The sequence below is a fragment of the Macrobrachium nipponense genome, chromosome 34, assembly GCF_015104395.2.
Source record: "Macrobrachium nipponense isolate FS-2020 chromosome 34, ASM1510439v2, whole genome shotgun sequence".
Taxonomy (NCBI): Eukaryota; Metazoa; Arthropoda; class Malacostraca; order Decapoda; family Palaemonidae; genus Macrobrachium; species Macrobrachium nipponense.
The window spans coordinates 8,877,533-8,901,421 of NC_061095.1; the positions used below are offsets into that span (position 1 = coordinate 8,877,533).

Sequence of the window (23,889 nt, forward strand, 5' to 3'; positions counted from 1 at the left end):
CGTATATGCACAGACTTAATATATTCTTTACACTTCTCAATTTGTGAGTTTCAATTTCCTACAAGCGAATGAAACTGAAATTTATGTAATATCTTAACATTTGCATTAAGGTAACAGAGAAATATTTCAAATATTAGCATATATTCTTTAACATGTACATCATATGAATAAAAATAATAATGTGAAAAATCTTATATTAGGTTATAACAAAACATCACAGACTAAACATATAATTGCAATAACATCAATTCAGTTTTCAAACATGAAATCATAATAAGCTTTAATGACTATTCACTTCTACATACGTATTAACAAACTTAAATAAACTAATATACTTTTGACAACAGAACATGCTGTATTCACAAGTTTCAGTAGGCAGATAAGAACCATTTATAACAAATGGCAAGCACTATGAATTCAGGTCACTAAAATGGGTGATAGACTAACATTAATTATTCCTATATAATTCACAAAAGTGTAGTGACATGAGTGTGACCAAGTGCTTTACTGAAAGATTTATTCATAAGAAAACATTTTGGGCCTGCAATGTCCATGATTCATGGTAATAGCACAAAGTTCTAAGGCTCAGACAGTCCAATCAACACACACCTAATTTCATATATATACAGCAAATGTGTATACATAATATATATATATATTTATATACTGATATATATTGCTAACTTGCTTTTCTCGTATTCCGCGCAACTCCTGAACGTAATCTGGCCAACATATTTTGTGTGTGTGACGTTATCTACATGTACTATCAGCATATATAGTCTCTAGGGTCAACATATTTATCAGATCTTTTTCTTCTAATTCTAAATGGTATTTTTAAGAACTACATTAGAAATATTTCCTAAAAAATATGTCTTACACAGTTAGGGTCTAGCAAAAAGCAAATTAAATTTTGTAGAATAAATTTGGTCTAAAAAAGTTTGTCATTGCCACACATGTGGTTAAGAGCTAATATCTCAAGAGATAAAAATATGTACATCAGGGATGAAGGCATTTCTTTCAGCCTTCATTAACTGCACCACACTGAATTCTAATTGTATCAATCAGGTTAAGTAATCTTGAAATATGTTCAATGTATAAGTTGTTGAAATACAAATTACCTGATGGGTTACTATGATGTCTTTTCATAATCTATTAGGTGTCAAATATAAAAGACCATATACTATAAAAATGCTTAGAAGTAGTTAACACCCTCTGGCTACAGATAAAAAAAAATGGTAACAGTTAACTAATTCTAACCATTTCTGTCGGGATTCTCATATCAACCTGTAAACGAGACACCCTGACCAGCTACCTGCAACTTGGAGCACTAGTATGTGCAAATCCACTTAGTTATATGTAATCCTCGTGAATAGCAACCAACCTCTGTCAGACCATCAACTCTGGCACTGAGGCTTGGAAGTTCATCATAATCCTTCAATAATCTGTGATGATTACAAAAAAACATGACCAGGCATTCTACAACAGTCACAAACCTAACACAGGCACACTTACAAGCCAAAATACACACACTTATGGAGACCAGACATGCACCAGACAAAAACACAGAGCAATTGATATGACAACTTGAAGCCAAGTGCTGAGGAATGGTCCACTCTTTCTAAGAAAAGAGAGCAAGAAGAAAAAGGGGGGCTACAATCTATAAAATAAATCTTTAGCGACTTTTAGAAAAATTATTTCTCCCAAGAGATGACCTTAGTTACCTCATCTCAAATTGCAAGTGTGGATTTTATGATGGCTATGCTACCCAGATATAAGGTAAGACACTAAGCAATATTCCCCAAACTTAAATATGAAATGATAGACTACTGCACTTTCAAATTACAAATATACATAACCTAATAGTGAATTATACACTTAATATTCACTTATGATGTATATATTCAGAAAAATTGAAGGAGACATTAATAAAATACAATTAGGTATACTGTACTAGTTACATTTCAAATTACATTTAAGCGTAAGTTAAAAAATATTCACAAATTTCTTAAACTTAATAATGGCTTTACAAGATGATCAAGAGAAAAGTTGCAGAATGAAAAAAGTACATAAAGGTAACACTTGCAAATAAAATAAACGCACTGATCCAAAACAACAGCAGAAAATACTGACAGTATAAAAGCTATACAAAAAGATACAAGTAATTTATTTGCGCTCACAACACGCTGCAAGTCCCTCTTTCTAAAAATGTTCGGTCACTATCTTACTACAGTATTATGTCTACCTCTATCTGTTTCAAGGTGACTGAAGAATTTCCCTGTTCAATAAAAAACTGCATTATCTAATCCAAATTCTTACAATTTTATTTCTAGTTAATTACTTTTCACATACTGTAGTTAACATCAATTGTCAATCCATGAACCTGAATAAAACCACAAATTTATGAAAGCCTATGTTTTCTACTGATGAATCAATTTCAATCTACTGTACTGTTTATCAAATGTTGGACTAAATTTTACCTTTAGATACTACAGCAAGAACTGTCGATCCTTAATCTCTGGACGTCACCAAATTCCAAAAGTTCTAAATAGGTATTCATCTGACCACTCAATTATGACCTAACGACCTCCAGACTTTGAGTGGGAAATTAGCCATTGAAGAGTTATATCAATGTTATCCTTCTCTTTACATGATATCGAATAGCAACAAATCTCTCGATCTTGAATGGCAGACAAATTCCTGGAAAGATAAAATTTGTAAGAATAATTTGAAAATTGAAATCAATGTTTATTTAGTGTTTATGCACCATTGAATAAAAACCACAAAATCAAATAATTTTTTTTTTTTTTTTTTTTTTTTTTTTTTTGATACATATTGTTTTCCAGTCAATCAAGTACATCACACTTAAAGCAGCCCAACTCACATTATACAAGAGACAACACTTCAACTTCCAAGGTGATGAAGAATGGCAATACAGGAGTAAGATAATAATTCACCACCTATCTAAAACAGTTTCAAGTGGCTAAATGCTTTGCAAGATTGTCTCAGCTAAAATTTTCTGAGTTTAAGTATCTCTTGCCTTACAAAATGTTGATGCCTTCAACACCCATGCATTCTAGAATACATGTCTACACTACTCCTATTCTTTTATTAAGCTTTTCATTATCAATATCTGTTGAATGGCCTCGAATCCACATTACAAGCCTTTGGATTTTGTTTCAACATCAATACCTCCTATTTAAATGAGTGTTTAGCATTAAAATCATTATTATATAGTATTATTTGAGGTAGTTTACCTTACAACACTAATTAAAAACATCAAACACTGAATACCTACAATTCCGATTTCATCTGATAAACTGCATTCATTAAAAAATTTAGTAACTGAAGAGGTCTTTAGGATAAAATTCCCTAGAATTTTACCTCCAAGCTTTGGCATATGCTGCAGACGAATTTTGGATATTAAAAAAATATGCTTTACTAACTGGTAATTAACATTCCCTACGCACCGGGCTGAGTCAAGGGTTATCTGTTAAAAATCTATAGGACAAATAAGTGACCAAAAATAACATAACATCGCTTAAATATGATGCTCTTAGACTGACACAATCTAATTATTAAAGAGATGGGTTATATATGTTAAATAAGAACTAAAAACCAGTTTTACCCCAACCACTGATTTAAACATATAACTCTCATTTGGCCAGCCCAAGATTTTTTTTCTTTAATAAATGAAACCCAATTCAACACTAAATCTAAAGATTCTATTAATGTGAGATAATGCCTTTTAAGAGAAATGGTAGACTCCAGTACTAAGATAGTGAGAACTAATCCCCTGAAGGATATTAATAAGTTTCATATAGTATATAAGATAACATGATGAGAGGGAAATGGAGATGTCATGGAGAATAGTACATGATATCAGCTGGGCTCCTCTGGCACCAAAGAAGTGTGCAGACCCAAACCTACTCATATGAAAACTATGAGACAGAAGGTGGAGTATTAGTAGAAAATATAAATTTCCTTAAAATTTATCATTTGGATATTTACCTACTGTTAAAACTAGGTTAGGTCATATCTCTGCACCGATATGTGACTCGGCATTCAAACAAAAGAAGCTCATATGGCTGATCCGGATGACTGTCTAGTATACTTGATCTCCAACAGGTGTGTTACTTATGTTTTAGCTCATCAGAATTCTCCGTGAGAAGCCACTAAATTGTGGGGAGGTTGTGCAGGATCTACCTTAACGGGAAGTATCCAAATAATATATTCCATTATAAAAATTCATATTATTTGGGATGAATCTTAATTAATGTTAAAGATAGCCAATTTCCACATTGAAAAGAGGATTGTGGGAAGTGCAGCTAGACAAGAACCACTTGGCCAATCAAGCTAAAAGTTTCTTGTATGAAACCCAAAAACATTCTTACCCAATCTTGAATCCTTTCTGGATCTTACTGCCACCAGAAGTTGGATGCCATTCAGTAAGCAAAGCTTTCATGTGTGTGCAACAAAGAGCAGTCTTGCCGAGAAAACCACTTCAATTCAACCAAAATGAAAAAGAAGTGGTCCAACAGGACCGATGTGACTCTTGGAAAGCCCCAAAAATGAAGTCAACTAAAACTAAATACCTTTATGATAAGATAAGCTCATATACAATGCTGTACCTTCATGCTCCCCAAAATATCAAAACCCAAGTTTTAATACAGAGCCTATAAGATTGAGAAAAAGATCTCACCTGTTACTAGCAGCAGATTCATGATGTTACCATTTTCAGATGCAATTCTGCGCACTTAGGTAGTGAGTGGCACAACCAAAGGTAAAAGATATGGAACTAGTTTGTGATGCACTAACCTGATTAAATGTCACAGAGAACACTGCATTCTTTGACAAAGACATTCTAGGTTTACTAAAACAACATAACCCATATACATATATTTTAATTAATTACCCTAACAGGACAGGTGTTTCATCTTCCTTCCCCATTTTTTGCCCTAACAGGGCAGGTGTTTCCTCTTCCTTCCCAACCAAAGAGGTTAAAATCTGGAAATCTTGCAGTTCTTGAGAAAAACAGCCTTAAACCTCATTCCCAGCTCTAATGAAAAAAAAATAACACTTCCTATACAAAGGATCTGCCAATAGAAAATAGAAGTGTGTCTAAATTGCAATGAGAGATCAAATACGTATTGAGTTTTAGGGGCTTCAATCTCAACTAATCTCAACACCTTAAGGTGCTGATCACCAGAAAATCCAATTACACATGATGCAATACCAGGGAAAGAAAGTAAAACCTCAAAAGTAGACAGCAAAAACTCTTACTTTATCTAAGAAAGCAAAGAAACTTTGATATCTACCGGGGTACGGGTGCTAAAAATTCTTCTCGAACAGCTCCCAGAGCAATACACTAACTCCTGCTTCTTATACAGGGCCAAGGTTGTTTCTCCATTTGATTGGGGATAGAATCCGAGATACCTTAGCAAGGGAGAAGACACTCGAGCATCTCCAAGCAGTTAAGTATGGGATGCTGAAGTTAGTGGAACCACATGGAATTCTGTAGTTTGAATCAATTTTTCCTTAATGGAAGATATGAGAGATATCTACTTGGAGCAAGAAAGTCAAAATAATTCCATCTGTGTATCTGAATTGGGTCATAATTCCATCTGTGTATCTGAATTGGGTCAAACTTGAAGAAATGCATCTATTGATTAAGCCTAAGGGTCCCCTGAAAGGAGCAGTAGTAGTAGTAGACTGGTCGTTCCCGTTGATCCGCATGCTATTGAGTCCACATTTGAGTGCTCCCCCAATTCCACAGCAACTGGCAGACTCAAAGATGTAATGACTACTCCATAGGTGACACTTGTCCTTCCTGAATTCTCTATCAAAAAACATTGTCTTTCCCTGGAATGAACTGGAAAACCAATAATATGCTCTTCATTTTTGCCCAAAGGAGTAGTCTTTTTCACTATGACTTGTTTCTGACTGGGTGTTTGCAGAAACATCCATATTGCCAGGAGTTCAAGCTCTTAGCAATAAACTAACCAGGAAACTCTGATGGTCTTTCCACCAGCCTAGAATCTCTGTATGGATTACTGGCTGTAGTGCTGACCATTCCATTGTGTATAGTAAGTCATCATCGCAAAACTTTTCAAAACTTCATTTTGTTTAACAAGACGCAGGGAAAAACGACAAAACCTGGAAGCAGGTTTAAGAACTAACTTGTCACATGTAGTCTCAGTGCAACTCCTACAGAACCTAGCAACAAGTTTGGTCCTGGATTTACTTAAAAGCTTAATGAACTTTTGCTGTAAGTGCAATTCTGTTATGTGGAGACCACACTGTAACTGTGCCTGATTATTCTAAGAAATTCGCCAGTGAGGTAAAGTGTCCTAATAAAGAAAGACACTACTGCATAGGAAGCTTCATTAAGAGCTAAAATTCTTTGAGAAGCAGCAAGAAGTGTCTAATCACCTTCCAACAGAGATTTCTGCAAATTGCAAGTCTACCTTCACCCCCAGATCAAGAATGGACTTAGAAGGAGTTAGCAAAGTCTACTGAAATTCATAATGCACATACAGAGTCAGACAAAGCAAAAGATCCTTGGCCTTCATAATACCGTCGACATAGCTGGCCGACTTGACCCAGTCGATTCAGTAGAAAAGAATTCTTACTCATGAACGACAACATGAACCACATAGGGCAACAAATTCTTTGTTAATAATTGAGCTGAATCAAAGCATCTTTAACAGGAATACCTTCCCTGCGAATGCACACTGAAGGAACGTGCATAACTCAGGATCTATTGAAATGAGGAAAATGCATCCTGCATGTCCACCAATCATCTAACTATTGTTCTGGAAAAAACCATGAAGTATGGGGACAGATGAATAGAGTTGTTCAGTCTCCATATATCTAAAACCGGGCACCAAAACCCAGTGGCTTATGGAACTAGGAAAGTCGAAAGTAAAATCCATGTCAATTAGCGACACTTGCGCCATCGCATTCTTCTCTAATTTCAACATCCTACTGAAGAAAGAGATACTTTATGCTAGAGAGGATACAACAGAAAGGCTATAGGAGATGATACCAGTGGAGGGGAAACCCACTAAGTCGCTTCAAACAAGCCCAAAAACCTGCACTTGGTCTCATTCTGGAACCTGAGGACTGAACAGATCCCCAAAAGGTATAAAAGACCTGTGAGAAAGAGGTATGTCTTTAAAAGGAGGGCCTGAGATAAGCGAAGAGGCAGGCTTTTCCCCCCCCACAAACTGAGAGATTAACTAACAAATTCTGCATAAATATACCATCTCTTATCACCTTAGAAGGTGACCCAAAGAAGAACCCAAACAGCTGCCCAATCCTGTGCAAAGTCTTTGATAACAGACAGTAGTATAACTATTCTCAATTCTTCAAAATAGAGTTAATATAAGTATAAGAACATTCACATATTGACCACTCAATTTGAAAACTCTAAAACTCTTCCCGCCATTCTAAAGTCCTGCTGTCACCGTACACTTTAAGCATTACACTGTCTCTAAACTGGCATCCCAAATCCTAAGCTGGTGCTACAAACCCTGTAAGCTGATGCTGAGAAGAGGTGATCACACTGAGCAAATGATTAATAAAAGATAAAACTTGAACAATTTAAACATAGATCTGGACAAAAACTCTGTCTCAGCATGTCCAAAGCATTTTGCCCGTCTCATGAGTATGCCTCTTTTAAGGAATGACAAAAGCACAGAAAACTGAATCTCTGACCAAAGACATTTTAAGCGACAGTGAAGTGCCTCTATCATAAGCAGCAGCTCTCTCCAACTTCCAAAAACTAGGAAGACAAGAGCTGACAGACTGAAAAGAAGCTTGTGTGTCAGAGTACCAGAAGAATTATGAAATGCACTCTAATTGAAGGAGGAAGCTTGGGTTTCTTCAAATATTTAATGGGCACATAAATACTCAAAGATAACTGAGACCTAATCTCTACAGAGCTCCTTTCCTCCACTAAATAATAAAGTGAAGGACAATAATCCAAACAAGGAAACTGAAGGAGTCTCCTCCAATTCAAACTTTTTTGTGCCAGAGGAGAGGAGTTTGAGGTTTAACAGCTGCTGACTACCTATAGCCTGAAGCAGTTTAACAGAGTTGACACAAATCAGGAAGGAAGAGAGAGAGAGAGAAAAAAAAAGTGAGGCAAAAATTGGGAGGGGGGGGATGAGCAACAGTGACAACTTACAAAGTAATTCAACATAGTACTTAAGAGCATTCTCAGACAACACATCCTTAGAAAGCAAAGCAGATACATCTAGAAACAACAGAAGATACTGTGACCAAAGTAGGACTGGAAAGAGAAACATTAATAGAGGCCAAAGAAACAGAATGTAAAAAAAAAGAACAAGCAGAAGCATTTTGAGAAAGAGGAATAGCAGACAAGGATTTCAAATGAGAAGTAGAAGTAGAAATGACAATTTGTCCAAAATTGCATTTTTCCTAACTATACAAACCTGAGGTCCTTTTACAATAGGAAGGTACTAGCGGCAGCTGGATAGGTCGTAAGCTTTCGAACAAGGGGTTCGGTAGTTAACTGCTTGTCCGACAGGCGCGCGCGACTGGGAGGTAAACAAATCACTTTTGCTTTTGGCCCAAGCAAAAACTGCAGAGTGAGGGGTGGCATGAGGTGGGACTATGTGTAAAAGGACCTCAGTTTGTATAGTTAGGAAAAATGCAATTTTGGACAAATTGTCATTTGTTCCGACGGCATACAAACCTTCGGTCCTTTTACAATAGGAAGACACTTCTTGGTGGGAGGAATCTGAGTCTTTTGTGAACAGACTGGTGTTCGGCCAACCTTGGAATGCCTCCCTGGTCGTAAGAGCGAGGGAGGGATCCAAGCCTCTGTCCGATTGATCGGGGTGTGCACCGCAGGATCAAATGGTCAGACCTCTGGACCAAGTACTAAGAGAGAGGCAAGCGTATCTCTTCGTACCAGCAAACAAGAACAAGTTCCTATTTGCAAGAGGCAACATAAAGTTATGGTTTGTCTCTTGTTGGCATCCACTTCCCCCCCCTTGTAGGAGGAAGTGGTGGATATTCGCTCCCATCCCTAGTGAAAGGGATAGGATGGGGCTCTGTCGAGTAGCTCACCGGCATCTCGTCCTTATCCAGCAAGGTGATGACCCGTATCCCTCTACCCACAGGTAAAGGGGGGGGGGAGAAAAAGATAGGAAGAGAAGCCAGTCACTCTCTCATTCACTTATCTATTCTTACAGTCACACCAGGACTCGATGCTGTTCAGCCTGCTAGGGTCTGGGTTAGCTACACAACGTGTTGAGCAGCCACCACGGGTCCCAAGGAAAACGATCCAAGGACCTGTGGGCAATATCCAAAAGGTAGAAGGAGGTGCCAGTGGTCTGGTTGTACCTGCGCCACGGAGAAGTTCTTGTGTAACTCGAGGGAGTGTACTTCTAGGTCATCTTGGTGCTGACGAAGAGTCTTCAACACTCAGCCTGGGATGTCGAGTTTCTTCAGAAAGCGCGGTCGCTTTCTTCACAGGACAAAGCAGCATCTCCTTCGCATCGAAGGCGGTGAAGTCCATTAGGGAGGGGATTGTGAAGGACTCTAACCGATCGTCAGGAACCGAAGGCTCAGAGTCTTCGCTACGAATTCGGTCACGAAATCGAGCGTCACGAATCCCCACCTCCCCTGGATGCTTGACTTCGCAGGAAAAGTCATGCAATTACCTCAGAGGAAAAGAAGGGAATGGTCGTATGACCTATCCCTCTTCTCGACTTCGGTGATGTCCTGTACCCATACTGGTCTATCCGTCTGCAGCGAAGTTGTTCTTCTCGGTAGTGGATAGGACACCGACACTCAATGGTGGGTGTCGATGGTATGGGTACTGTGACAAGCCGTTAGGACAAGAAAAGACTGTTATGGAACAACCGAACTAAGTCCACAGCGAAGTTCGTAACAGACTTGGGCACTCTGACAGCTTGCCGACTGACTGCGTTCGGTAGGAGGCAAGTTGTCCAAGCACCCGAGCAAGTCACGTGACCTTCGCCTTAAAAGGGTTATGCCAAGAGACTAAACCAATAATTTGTTCGTCACCGATGCCAGAAGGCAAGTGATGACTCTAACTTAAGGCATGTGCCCAACAGGCGAAAGTCAATTGCCTTCTAGAGACCGAGGTCCCTGATGGCAAGATATCTCATAGTATAGTTGATTCTCGGCTAAGGAGAAACAACACTATGTGTCGTTGAAGACGAAGGTGTACAGAAAATGCAACCTACGTCTTCACAGCTGAACGAGAGAAGGATTCTCAAGATTCTGAACCTGTACTACAAAGACTGAGAACGCTAAAACCGCTATTCATTGCTGTCCGGTGAGGATCGTAGTTGCAATAAAAGCGGAGCGCTTTTCAGTAATGAAGACAGGGAAATACTGCCTGAAGAACTGCTTCTCATGGGCTGAACATTTGGAAGTAGAGCTGTCAGGTCGGAGAGTAGGCTATGTCTTCTGACATATCTGTTAATTCGGGCGAGCAATGAATAATTGCACACCTACGAATACGAGATATTTTGAAGACAAACTCAGATGTCTGCAAAAATTATTCGCTTATCGCGGTGCGATGAGCGGGTGACTAGTACAGACTTCTGTTACCGTGCGGTAAACAGAAAGATGAAAGAGTCCAAGAGATATCTCTGTTGAAAATTCTCGCAATGTCGAAGGCGATAAAATCGCGTCACAGCAGTAGATGGTCCTTCATTATTGCGAGAATCCCCGTTAATCAGAGACCTAAGTCCATGATTGTTGGGCAGAGATACGGTTCGGTAGTCAATCAAACCAGGGGAGAGAGAGACGTAAACCGAATCGTGCATCTCCTGAGACCTAGCTGATACTGAGCCGCTATCAGGCAGTTCAATACGCAGTAGCTCTCGGTGACTCGTCATCCTGGAGTTGCCAGGTAAATCCATTAATCCACGAAGGAATGCGTTCGGCTAGAACCATCGAGCATAAAGAATACGCTCGAGGCAATTATATTTTAAACGAAACGGATTTCGGTAATACAAAAGCTGATTTGGTGTTGTCATGACAATACCAAGTATCTAAAATCGAAACTGATAACTGCTGGGAGGTTGCAGGCAACCCCGAGTTGCAGTTCAATAAGATACAATTCGTCTTGGTCACAAACCGTAGAGTTAACTACGGTATGCGCCTACCCCCGGACAATTCAACTGTTAAAAGAATCATGTCGCGAGGGTAATATACGTAGTATATTTGTAGGTTCTTGTACCACGACCTCCATCCTAAAATTCTTTTCCTCTCGAGGAATGAGAATAAGGATTGGAGATCGACCGCCTTCGTTCTCTAGTCAAGAGAGTGAAGGAGAAGTCTTTCCCAAAGGAAAGCTTCAATGGTGAACAGAATACCGAAGACGATAGTTCAAGCCAAACTGGAAGTTCCCGTCCGTTCTTCTCTATTTCCAGGTAATCGCCTACTGTGAGATACTCTTCTTTCAGCAGCAGTCTTCTTACCAATGCTAGAAATTACAGGAATTCGAGCATAAGCGAGGTTCCCGATTATCGTGTAACAATTATCGGGGATTCTCGCTCACTTTGGACCGTGGTCTCGCCTAAGTGTTTGGAGATCGTAAAAACTCGAACACTCTGAGTGCGCTAGAAATTCCGTAGAATTCTAAGCACTCTGCGAAACCCCCCACCGAATTCGTCAAACGATATCGGCTGTGTCCTCTGATCGATTCCCGTAGAAATCGAGAAAGGGGCAGGATCCCTCCTCAACGCCGGGGCTTACGTCATGGTAGGACCCGAAGGAAGGTCCCCCCGGTAGCACAGCCCCCTAACGTGGATCTTACAGAGAAATCTCTGTAGGATCCCTCCCCTTTCCCTCGTAGCCGTAAGGAGAGAGGGAATGGGGGAGGAATTGGATACTGGCTCGCCTTCCCAGCGGAACTAGCAGTTGGAGAAGAAAAGGAGCAGCCATCGCCTTACGGCGATGGCCTCTCAGAGCCTGGGAAAACGTATCGTCAGGAGAAAAACGTTTTCCCGAGGAGGGTTACGAACTCATACTGTAGGTAAGGGTCTGCCGCCACTGTGAACGTCGTCTGGGTGGGGCTGATCGACACCTGACAGGAGAGAGCCGATACCGTCCTCCGACTCATTCCAGTCCTCGTCGAGGTCGAAACCTCAGGAGGACCGAAGGGTATTCAAATACGGTGTCCGAAGACACGTAGAAAGCCTCTGTCGCAGTAGAGGAGGTGAAGTAGCTTGTTCGACCGGCCAGAACTGAGAGAGCCTTCTTGTCCGGAGACGAGAGACTACCTGGTTCAACACAGTCGGCAAGCTCCGATCGCGGCAGCCCCACCGTCGATTTGGGTTCCCTCTCGGGCCCCCAAAACGACTCGAGCCGAGACGTGGCTCTGCTGGTGGGAGCGGCGATCCTTCCCCGAGGTCGTTGTGCTGACGAATCAGCGCCATAATCCTCGGCAAAGTTCCTCTGGATCTCGGAAGTCACAGCATCTTGCAGAGTGGGACCGTTAAGCCCTTCGAACAAGAGCATATTCCGAGAACCTTCCTCCTAAGAAGGGGGAACAGCGACAGCCCTCTCGGTCTTCTCCATCCACTTGCGCATACGTCCTGGCCGGTCCAAGAACCGTGCCTGGCACGTAGGGCGTCGTGGTGGGATCATGAGGGGCGCACCCCTCACGATCACTCCTCAATACCTCGCTCCTCCCGGTGTAACCCGAGGAGGTTGAAGGTACGGGAGAGGCAGACCTGACGCTCCCTCCTCCTCGCTCGCTGGCAGAACCAGCAGGCTTGGAGGGCTGCAGGCGATCGTCAACCCGCGGTGGCGATCGAGCTGCAGGCCTGGTCGAACCGTCTCGCTGTGGAGAACGGCTGGACTGAGCACAGCGGCCCCGATCTCGAAGTGTCAGAAGAGCTGGTGCTGGTTGCCGTACCCGATCGCTCTCTGTGAGAGCGACGGTCAGGCGACCTGCAGGCTCCACTGTCACAGTGAGACCGGTGCTTGTCCTCACGGCACGTCACGTCGCTGGTTCCAGCCGTGGCTGGCACCGGCGAACGGGAGGACCTCTTCCCAAGCCTCAGCCCGTGGCCGGTCGTGGACCGTCACGTCCCCGGGTGCCAGCTGGTCGCCGCGAGAGCGAGAGCTGGTCTTGGTGACAGTCGCGTGAGCGGCTGTCACCAGTCTTCCGCCCCGTGCCGTGAACCTGACGCTGAGCGAGCTCCGAGGTCTGGTTCCTGGCTGCACGGTCGCTGGTAGGCGACCGTACACTCGGTACCTCCCGCGAACGAGAGGCCGAGACGGACCCTGATGCAGTGGCAGAACCACTGACACCAGGCGAGGACCGTACCGGGTTTTAGCTGGTACCCCTCTGGTCCCCGTAGTCTTCTTCTTGCGGAAGAAGAGACGGGCCCCCTCGCTCCCGAAGGAGCAGGAGGACCAGCGGAAGGAACCCTCCCGTCCCACCGAGGTGAGACGGGTCCCGAGAAGCTCCCGAGGGAGACTTCTTAGGAGGGAGGAGGCAACCTTCTTCTTCCTCGGCTGTGAAGCCTTAGAAGTCGAAGGGGAAGAGGCGGCAGCCGACGACGATGAAGAAGAAGAAGATGAAGACGACGACGACGACACCTTCCTCCTCTTCTTCGTCAGCTTCCTCAGGACAGACGTAAGATCTGCCATCCAGGGCGGAGCCGGGGCTGCTGTAGCCGAAGCCACAGGGCCCGGACGCACCTGTACAGACAGACCATAGTCTGGGGTAGTACCACCACGAACAGGGACGACGTCAGCAGGTATGGGCATCTCAGGAACAGCAGGCACAGCCAGCACAGCATCGGTAGGGACAGCCAGCGCAGCAACGGCAGGGACAGCCAGCGCAGCAACGGCAGGGACAGCCAGCGCAGCAACTGCATGGACAGTCAGCCCAGAATCGGCAGGTACGGCAGGCAGCACCGGAAACAGGAGGAAGTGGAGCAGCAGCCAGCAACATCCTGGTACCGGCGGCAGGTCCAGGGGCGAGCTCTAGGGCAGCGGAAGTGTGGTCGCGGCAGCGCGGCAACCACGAGCGCGGCGGCACGCCCCCCTCTCGTACGGCGAACGGCACTTCACAGCGGCTGTAGCAAGACTGTTACCACGTGAGGCGAGTACACCAAGGCGAGGAGGGACGTCATCACCTGGAGCGTGGTCACATCCATGGGTGACCGCAGTAGGCCCAGACATAGAACCGCAGCCCCTAGACACTAGCACGCCCTGCAAATGGAAGGACGCCCATACCTCACCAAGGTCCACCCTCGTGGCAGTAGCACCTGCGGAAATAACAGTAGTAGCGATTAGTGGGGGGGAAGTCCCCACCCCTCGCGCGGGTGGGTGAGCCCTCTCCGAACGAGTGGAAGACCCCGAATACAATTGTACATCGGGCACCGAGCGCCCTCCCCCGCGCTCGACGGATCGGGCGAGGAGAAGAACGCAGATAACCTCCCCCCCCCAAGGGGAAGGGCCATCTGTGGGAGCTGAGCGGGGGGGGGGGGGGGGGGGGTCGGGGGGGGGGGGGGGGGGGGGGGGGGGGGGGGGGGGGGGGGGGGGGGGGGGGGGGGGGGGGGGGGGGGGGGGGGGGGGGGGGGGGGGGGGGGGGGGGGGGGGGGGGGGGGGGGGGGGGGGGGGGTTCTCGTTCCCCACCCCCGCACAGCACCCATGTACCCAACAATAATAATAAGAGAGCCCGAGAGCAATCGTGCCTCGGCCCGAATGCAAGGGCATAAGGATCAATTCCTTGACTGAGCGGAACTTGAACCAAATAAATATTGATGCAATCAATAATAAAAGGAATAAAATGAAAAAGAATCTTGCATTACGATTCACTTCACAATGAATAAGGGCTCGGATCGAGCGCATTTGCGCCCTCGGTACCGAGCGCAAGGGTAAAAGGATCCATTCCCGATTATGAATGGAAACCTTGATCCATAATGAATTGATGCAATCAAATATATATGAAAATGAAAAGAATACTGCCGCTTGCGATTTCACTTCATACAAATAAAAAGGAAGGATCAATTCCCGGGAAATAGCGGAAACATTGATCCAGTAAACAATGCAATCTCATAAAATATGAAAATGAAAAAAGAACTACACTTGCGATTTCACTTCATTCAAATAAAAAGGGGAAAGGATCAATTTCCGGGTAAGCTCGGAAACTGATCCAAATGAGTATTGCTACAATCAAAATAAAAATATATGAAAATGAAAAAGAATACTGTACTTGCGATTCCACTTCCATACAGAATAAGTTTTCGTGCCGAGTGCATTCGCTCGGCAACGAGCATACAGGTCAAAAAAAATATAAATGAAAAGAGCACTTACTTACGATTTTCATCTACACATTTCCAACCAAAATATTACGCTCGGAGCGAAGCGCTCTCCCAGCCCTCGGCACCGAGCATACACAATACGAGATCATTTCTGGGAAAATGAATTCCCGCACTTACGCCCTTCAGTCCCGGCACTCGGGTAATCGGAGGGCGTGGAGGAAACCAAGATCCTTTAATTCACAATTGAATTCAATGGAAATAAATATGAAATGATTGTACTTACAATTCAGTTTTCACTAGATAAATAGAAAAAGAAAAACACAACCATGCGAAAGCAACGACGATGAAGCGGGCAGAGAGCGATGATACACGTCCACACGCCAGCAGGCCGAAAGCAAAAGTGATTTGTTACCTCCCAGTTGCGCGCGCGCGGCCTGTCGGACAAGCAGTTAACTACCGAACCCTTGTTCGAAGCTTACGACCTATCCAGCTGCCGCTAGTACCTTCCTATTGTAAAAGGACCGAAGGTTTGTATGCTGTGTCGGAACAACTGATTGGTTTAACAATTGAGTCAATGTAATATTAGAATAAGTACAACTCACTATAAACATGTTATTATTAACAACACTACTATCTATACCTAGATAATTAGTCCTATCGGTGCTTACAACCTCATTACTAGATGACAATGACAGTATAAGTAAAATACAGTGCAAGGATTTGCATTTACCACAACAATCTTGTGGCTACTGCATTAAACAAGACTCAAGAGCAAGAAAAACATGAAGCAAGTGATGGAGGGCACAGAACTACAGTGCCCCAAGAATCAACTTGGTTCATGGCAGCAGACTCTTCCAGCTGTTGCAAGACACTACTGAGCTCAGGCTACATATGGACTTACCTCTTACAGGGGAACATGAAAGTGATCGCACACTATGAGGAAACCTAGAATGGTTCCCAAACAAATTTAGACAAACCTTTTACTGACTGAAATTAGGGTTATGTCCTGTTCTAACTTTTTGTTACATACTTATTTTCTGAACTGAAAGGGGAGCTAAAGAGGGAGTCTTATAACTAACTCAAGCATTAGAACAGAGGAAAAAAACCATAAACTGAACTGAGGATAACTACAAACAAAGGACCTGGAGAAAGGAAGAAATGAGAGGTTTATGACCTTTCACAATCTATCTGCTTCCCTTCTAATGACTTAAGTATAAAGTCATTTGAAAATCCCTACATTCCTTGCATCTAGTTTCATGATCATACTTTATACCTTTGCAGCCAGCAGCACTAACAATGTGTTGAGCTACCTCAAAATTCAACCTGCTAACACAGTAATCATTCTTTCAAAACCTGATATTCTTAGCCTTGATTCAGGTGTAAGGCATCCTAGGAAAAATAAATGTACAGTACCACAACCATGAAACACCAATGAGCACCTATATACACAATGATGGCAAAAAACCCTGACAAGACCGAAAACATTTGAAACACACTATAACTGATTCACTTAAGGTAGATTCTCGGATGAGCCTTATTCTTACGAGACGTTTGTTTGGTGGCCACTGATTGGCTGGTACCAGGAGGTAGGCCGCTCCCAGCCAATCAGCGGCCGCCAAACTAACGTCTCGTAGGCATAGGGATCATCCAAGAATTTACCTTAAGTAAACCAGTTATAGTGGAGAACAATATACTTGACAGTTATCCAGATCAGCCATGCAGTCTTCCTTTGACTCGCCTATCGATATGGAGATGAAAGCTACCTTCAACAGTTGATAAGATTCATAAAGCATATTTAAAAAAAAAAAACATGGCAAAATTATATATGAAAATATATTCTAACAAAATGTTCTTAACTAATCATAAATTATCTGGCACCATAACTTTAATGGTCATTTATGTTAACATAAACTACAATGCCACATTAACATAAGTGAAAATTTTTAAGAAAAAACTAAATCTTTAGCAGGTCTGCTTCTCAAATAAGGCACATTTTAAAATGGAATTATGTACCATTATATATTACAATTCCAAAAATCTTGGCAAAAATATACCTAGGATACTCAATTAATATATGTCTCAAAATCTAGGGCCCTCATCACAACAGGAATCTATGTATTAGACAGGCATGGTCTATTTGTAACCTGCAAAATGCTGTCTCCCATCTGGGAACATTGCTAGAATTCCAAGGGGATATCAACCTTATGATGTTTCATTTATTTTATAAAGTATTTTTTGCCATATACATTCAATAAAATTTTTGATTCACAGCATGAAATCATAGCATAATGAAGCATCTTTTGCCTATAGGATAGAATTAAAGATTAGTTTAACCAGACCTCTGAACCTTAAAAAGGCTCTTCTCAGGCTGGCTTTTGCTTGTAAAATGCTTGCTTTTTGCACCACTAAAAATAATAAAATTTCCTTCATTCATATGTGCTATTTTCTTCACAGCAGTTAAAATACTGAACGTATGCTGTAAGAATAGATGTCAGAAGAAGAAATGCACTTGTACAATAAAAACTGACAGCTAAATACTGAAAACCCAATGCCAGCACTGGTCTTAATATGTTTCAAGAAAATTAAAAGTTTCTACCTCTTATTTTTTTAATTTCTTCTTGGTACCTAATAAATGAGGCCACTGGATTGTTTTTTTATATATCTTGGGTGGAAGGACCTCACTTCTGACCATGTCAAGATTACTTAATACTTGTTTTACCATGAAACCAAATCGTTATGTGCATTTAGGGTGTAACCCATACCTAAAAAAAATAAAAGCCATCCACTGTTAGCAGGGCGAGGTGTGGGTAACCCACCCACCCCAATCTTCATCATGTTACCCACCTTATCCCAGTCTACAGCTGTTCAAGTGTCATTAACTTGAATATAGTTTAGGCCAAATGCCAAGCACTGGGACCTAAGAGGTCATTCAGCGCTGAAATGGAAATTGACAGTACATATCAGGTTTGAAAGGTATAACAGAAGGAAAACCTCGCAGTTGCACTATGAATCAAGTGTTAGGAGAGGGTAGAAAGTAAGATGAAGAAAGAAAATACAAAAGTAGGTACAGTAAAAGGATCAAAAGTGGTTGCAGCTAAGGGGCAAAGGCATGCTGCAAAGAACCATAAGTAATGTCTACAGTGCACCGCATGAGGTCCACTGATGGCACTATTCCACTACAGGGGCCATTCCAGTTCTGCTGCAAAATAGTCTATATATGAAGGCGTAAAGTTTGTATCTCCACAGAAACAAAATTTGTCTTTACAACAGGTAGAGCTGTATCTAGATCAGGGGTGTCAAACTCAAATCCTTTCAAGGACCAATTATGCACTTGGTTATGGTCTCGAGGGCCATCAAAGATTTGGTAATTACTTACTCCTTATTTCTTATGACTCATTTATTAAGATTTGCAATAAAAAAAGCCTTATTGCCAGCAACTGTAATATGAAATAAATTAATAAATTGTCATATTAATGAAAGTAAAACTTATTATGTCTCATTTTAATGGTTTAGTAACTTTAGTTTAATTATCCTCAGTTCTAACAGTTGTAGCTTGAGTTGAAAAATCTCTTGCCACCTCGCAGGCCACTTAAGACCATCCTGCGGGACACATTTGGCCCGCGAGCCATGAGTTTGACACCTGACTAGATGAATGCTAGGCATGTTTTACTGAAATAATACAAATTCATGCTCCTGACGTCAACCTTGATCATTACAAACTTCAAATACAATACTTACATTCTTTCAATTAGACCCTTTTCATCAAGTGCATTCGGCAAGTCCCTCTTGTTACCTAAAACTAAAACTGGAATACCAGCTAGCTGTGGTTTATCTAACAAATTGTGAAGCTCATTCCGTGATGCCTCTATCTTTTCTGGATCAGCTGCATCAACCATATATCTGCAAAAGAGTTCTTTAATTACTCCCAAGAAGCCAATATGCATATACAGTATGTATCTCTTTCTCATATTAGTCTTCCAAGTTTCTCTGGAAGGAAAAGGGACCAACCTTCCTAAATAACAAAACCAATTATCGTAGACTTATTTGAGATTTCTTATGAGAATAGCTAAATGTATATGGGTCACCATTTATAACAAAAACTAATGACAGCCTCAAGCATGACAAAAATTACTAGCTATATCTAATCAATGTTTATTCTGAACTCCCTACTATATAGGGAATTTTATATACATAACTCTCTTTACTCTTATGGTTATAAGAAATAATGGTTAATTTTACTTTATAAAATAGACATCAGTCCGAGCATATATAAAAACTACAAATAACATTCCATGACTGAAAAACGGCTAAGGATCCCTAAAATATATTAACAAAGCCGACAGTTACAAATTCAAGGTACGTAGTACATAAAAAATAATCTTTTATCAAATATTTGAGTCTATTACACAAAGGTACTAGACACGACCATTTTCTAAATTTCTTGCCTACTTTATCCTCTGACCATGTTAAGAGAAAATAAGTATTGCACCTTCTAAAAAATTTAATGAAGCCGATTAATTCTTTATATGGCAGCAGGACTTTATGGACCAAAAACTAACTCATCCTAAACATTTCAATGTCATGTATAAAAAAAATCCCAACAGTAAATTATCGCTGAAGTTAAAAAGTTTTTTAATTCCTTCAAACTACCTAGAATAACAGCTGACATATGTAAAAATGACAAAAATTACCAGTAGTAAGTACAAAACAAAAGAATGGGAAACAAAAACAGCAATGTTCCCTAAAGGACATATACGAACAAAGATATTGGATATTAAGTAAAAGGCTTAACTAACATTGAAGCACATGAACAACAGCCCATCAAATATATTAAAGTTCTATTTTGGAAGATGGTACAGTTATATAATAAAAAATATTACAGTTCTATTTTGCAAGATTGTGTAGTTATCTACAGTTTTCTTTGATCTACTGATGATTTTTAGAACACTTCAAAGTATGTATGAGGATCACTACTTATTGAGATGTTTCCACTATATACCCCTACTATTGTCTTGGTACTTAATGACACTATTTTCTAGCAATGTCTGTACCTATACAGAAATGTATACGTATCTGTACTAGAACAGCCTGTACATACAGTATTAAAATGAATGAAACCTGATACAGTACTAGGTTTAAGTATTTTAAATATCATAATAGGCAGAAAAAAAAAGATACCGTATTTCAACTCTTGATGAACATAGTACACTAAATTGTGAAATAAAGCAAGCTAGCTGTTAATAAAAAGGACTGAGTAAATACTCTATTCTTAGTGGAGAGCTGGCCACAAACATAGCAAGGAGAAGAAACAAATCATGTGAAAAGGCTGAATAGGAAAAGGATATATAAACTGTAAACAAAGAACCCACTTGTAGCCAAACTTACACTATGGCATTTACACCTCTGCAGTAACGCTCCCACATAGATCTAAATCTTGGCTGCCCTCCGATATCCCAGACTTTTATGGTAACATTACCCTTCGTAATCTTCCTCATATTGAAACCAACTGTTGGTATCATATCTTCACTGAACTGCCCAGACTGGAAAAGAAACAATTCAATTAACTGATGCCGATTCTGGGCAATTTGGAAAAATGTACCCAAGTATGACTATGAGGCACAGCATAAGTATTTGGAGTAAATCACCCTTGAAGTGACTTTCACACTCACGTATGAAAATAAGCACTTAAAAACTACCAAGCACAGAGCAACTTTCATAAAAAAAAATCAATACCAATAAAACAAATATACAAAGAGCAGCAGTGAAGTTCCTCTACCGGCAACAACAGCATTCATATTTTAATATACTAAAAATCACTAACAGAAATCTTATGACTTCCCTAAAACCACTAAAACAAACCATTTCTGGGATAAAACCAACAGAATTGCAATAATATATTCATTCAAAATGTACCTTTTCAAAAATTTACCATTCAAACCAATTTCTTTCAATATATCCTCTTATTCTTAATATGTTTTAAGATGACAACAGGGACATCTATGCCCAAAGCTGGCCAGGTCATTTTGGATGCCACATCTACTCTTTAATCTTCCATAGTCTTGAAGTAGGCTTCCTTGCTCGAGGGTAAATTATACATATACATTGTATACTATTCTCTAATTTATCTACTTTTCATTTGTTAGTTATTAGTTTATTTAGTAACTTCATCTACTAACTTCTTCACTCACAGTTTTCACTATGTGAAAATCAAGAGGCCATAAATTTTTTCACCTACTGACAGCAGGAGTGGTGATAATGTAGTATTGTAATGGTAATATGTATTACCAAAAACTATTGCCAACAAATCAAGTTATCAAATAGAAATTTATTTCATCCTAAAATCTACACATCAGTATGTAACATTTTCATATCTGTGATTAACACAAAGTTACAATATTCATAACTACTTACAATTCCATCCAATTTATACATTACATGTAGATAACCAAGCTATGTCATTAACATCTAACACTGTAATAAATACATGAAACAGCCTCACATGCTAGCATATTTTGAAATAAGCAAAATTTTCCTATCAAAAATACAATGCACAATTTTGTGGATAAAAATTTATTAACAATTACTTATTTTTTATACCCACAGGATTTCTCAACACAAATGTCTTATTGTTTACTTTTCTTCATGATTGATATCCAAGAACAACTGTTTTACAGAAGGTGAGATATCCTCACTGAAAGTTATTCTCGTAGTAAAGTGAAATCTTAAATCTACATCCCATTTACATGTTGTCCATTGTGCATTCTATCACCGAAAAACCCAATATTTTCACTTTATTATTTTTATTTTAATCAAAAGTATTATACCCTAGTGCCTGGAGGTGGCCTATGCATCCTTATGAACTTGAATCTGAACAACGACACTTTTAATAGCCAGAGGTTAATACATAACAAATATTATGGCTCTATGAGTAACAGGCTGTTGAATTCTCTGAGTACCTATACATGTTTGTCAAATTTCTGACAAAGTATTATTTATCACTGGACCCAAAGCCTTTTACGGGTCAGATATATACTAAATTTTTAGTATGACCTTGGGGCTTGGGCTTAAAAATACTTATCAAGTTATAATATGCCCAGTTTGTCATAACAACTCTGAATTCACTAGTGAGATGATCCTTATCAATGCTATAATTGGCCTACTTAGGCTAACTTTGCCTGGGCTTATGGTTCATGGTTAGCCCTAACCTAACATTAACATAATAATAACAAATATTCAACATAGCTAAGGAGTGTCTCATGATTCTTGATATATAAGAAAAAATACTTATTAGTGGCATTAAGATGACAAGCAAATATTTTAACAGATTTTTCTTTAATGGTTACACGTTACAGAAATCCCGCGACCAGCTTTGAGGTCCCTAGAATCAAAAAGCATAACCCAATGCTGCCACAAATCAATTATTATTTCTAGGTATAACCTGTAAGGCTATGTCAGACATCTTCCAAAAAGCTTATATGATTTAGGCTATTCATCAATATCTATATTCAAAGGGCCAATACTGGTTGGATTCAATGTGATGCAAGGTGTAAATGAATTTGAGAAATGTGATGACTCAGACAATGATGACAGTGACTGTGTGATCATTCTAATATCAATCTTTGTCCTAACGAATTAGCTTAAGTAGAATTTTGATGCAAGGATGTGAACACCTAATTGCAAAGTCAATGGCCTGTTATCAATCACTAAGCTACCATTACGTAGGTTAGGTAAGGGTTGACTTATAGGATTATCAGCCTGGGACTTGTTAGCATAAAGCAATTTTCTTACAATGGACTGTTTTAACCCAACTCAATCAAACAAAGTAATACTATTTCGCATTTTCTAAATCAGTCGTTTAATCAATACTCAAAAAAACTGCGTTAACAACAGAGCAGACATAAGGTAGGCTAATCAGACATCTCCAAATGCTTTAATCAATGGTAAGGCGCCGCCAGGCTACGTTTCATCTTCGCGTCACTGTCAATGTCTAATCGTCGAAATTAAAACTCGCGCCTACATTAAGACCGGTTTGGGTTGAATTCTGGTCCAGAAACGATTGTTGCCTTCATTAAAATACAGAGAAAAGACCTCAAATACGAGCGGTCAGCTAAGCCGAAACCATTCTCGGAACAATAAGTGACGTCGCCAACGCCTAAAGAAAAACTTGACACTTACGGCAATAACATTGACAAAAGTGGTCTTTCCCGAATACTGGAGCCCTACGAGCGTCAGTTCCATCTCCTCCTTCCAAAAGAGGCTCTTAAACCAGTCCAATATTCTGTTGATTAAGGCCAGCATCTTGAAGGGTCACGAGACACTGACTGCAAAAACACTCGATTCGCTGTCACTCGTACTATGACTAAACAGCAGCACCCAAACACCGATAGACGAAAGAATACCCGATCACCCATAAGGGATCGGGGGACCCCTCCGACAAAAGAGCATCGCTTCGCCTTCCATTATCTGCACGATCTTTCACACACCTGATCTATAAGGTATCGAAGGTGAACCGTGTTAATTGGTTGGTTTTCTTCGTACCTTTCGCTCTGTCTTATGAGCTAGATGCGAAAATGGGATCTATTAGGTTTACTTGAACACC

The 23,889-nt window shown here is 40.8% G+C and overlaps 1 protein-coding gene across 1 annotated transcript; it reads right to left on the minus strand.

The window, feature by feature from the left end:
- Positions 1 to 124: 124 nt before the first annotated feature.
- Positions 125 to 23,664, minus strand: LOC135207881 (ADP-ribosylation factor-like protein 8B-A). The gene is made up of 4 exons (XM_064239780.1): positions 23,466 to 23,664; positions 20,676 to 20,830; positions 19,029 to 19,190; positions 125 to 2,697 (listed from the first exon to the last, which is right to left on the minus strand). Exons 1-4 carry the CDS (start codon positions 23,586 to 23,588, stop codon positions 2,577 to 2,579), a joined length of 561 nt encoding a protein of 186 aa, XP_064095850.1. The 5' UTR covers positions 23,589 to 23,664; the 3' UTR covers positions 125 to 2,576.
- Positions 23,665 to 23,889: the final 225 nt, after the last annotated feature.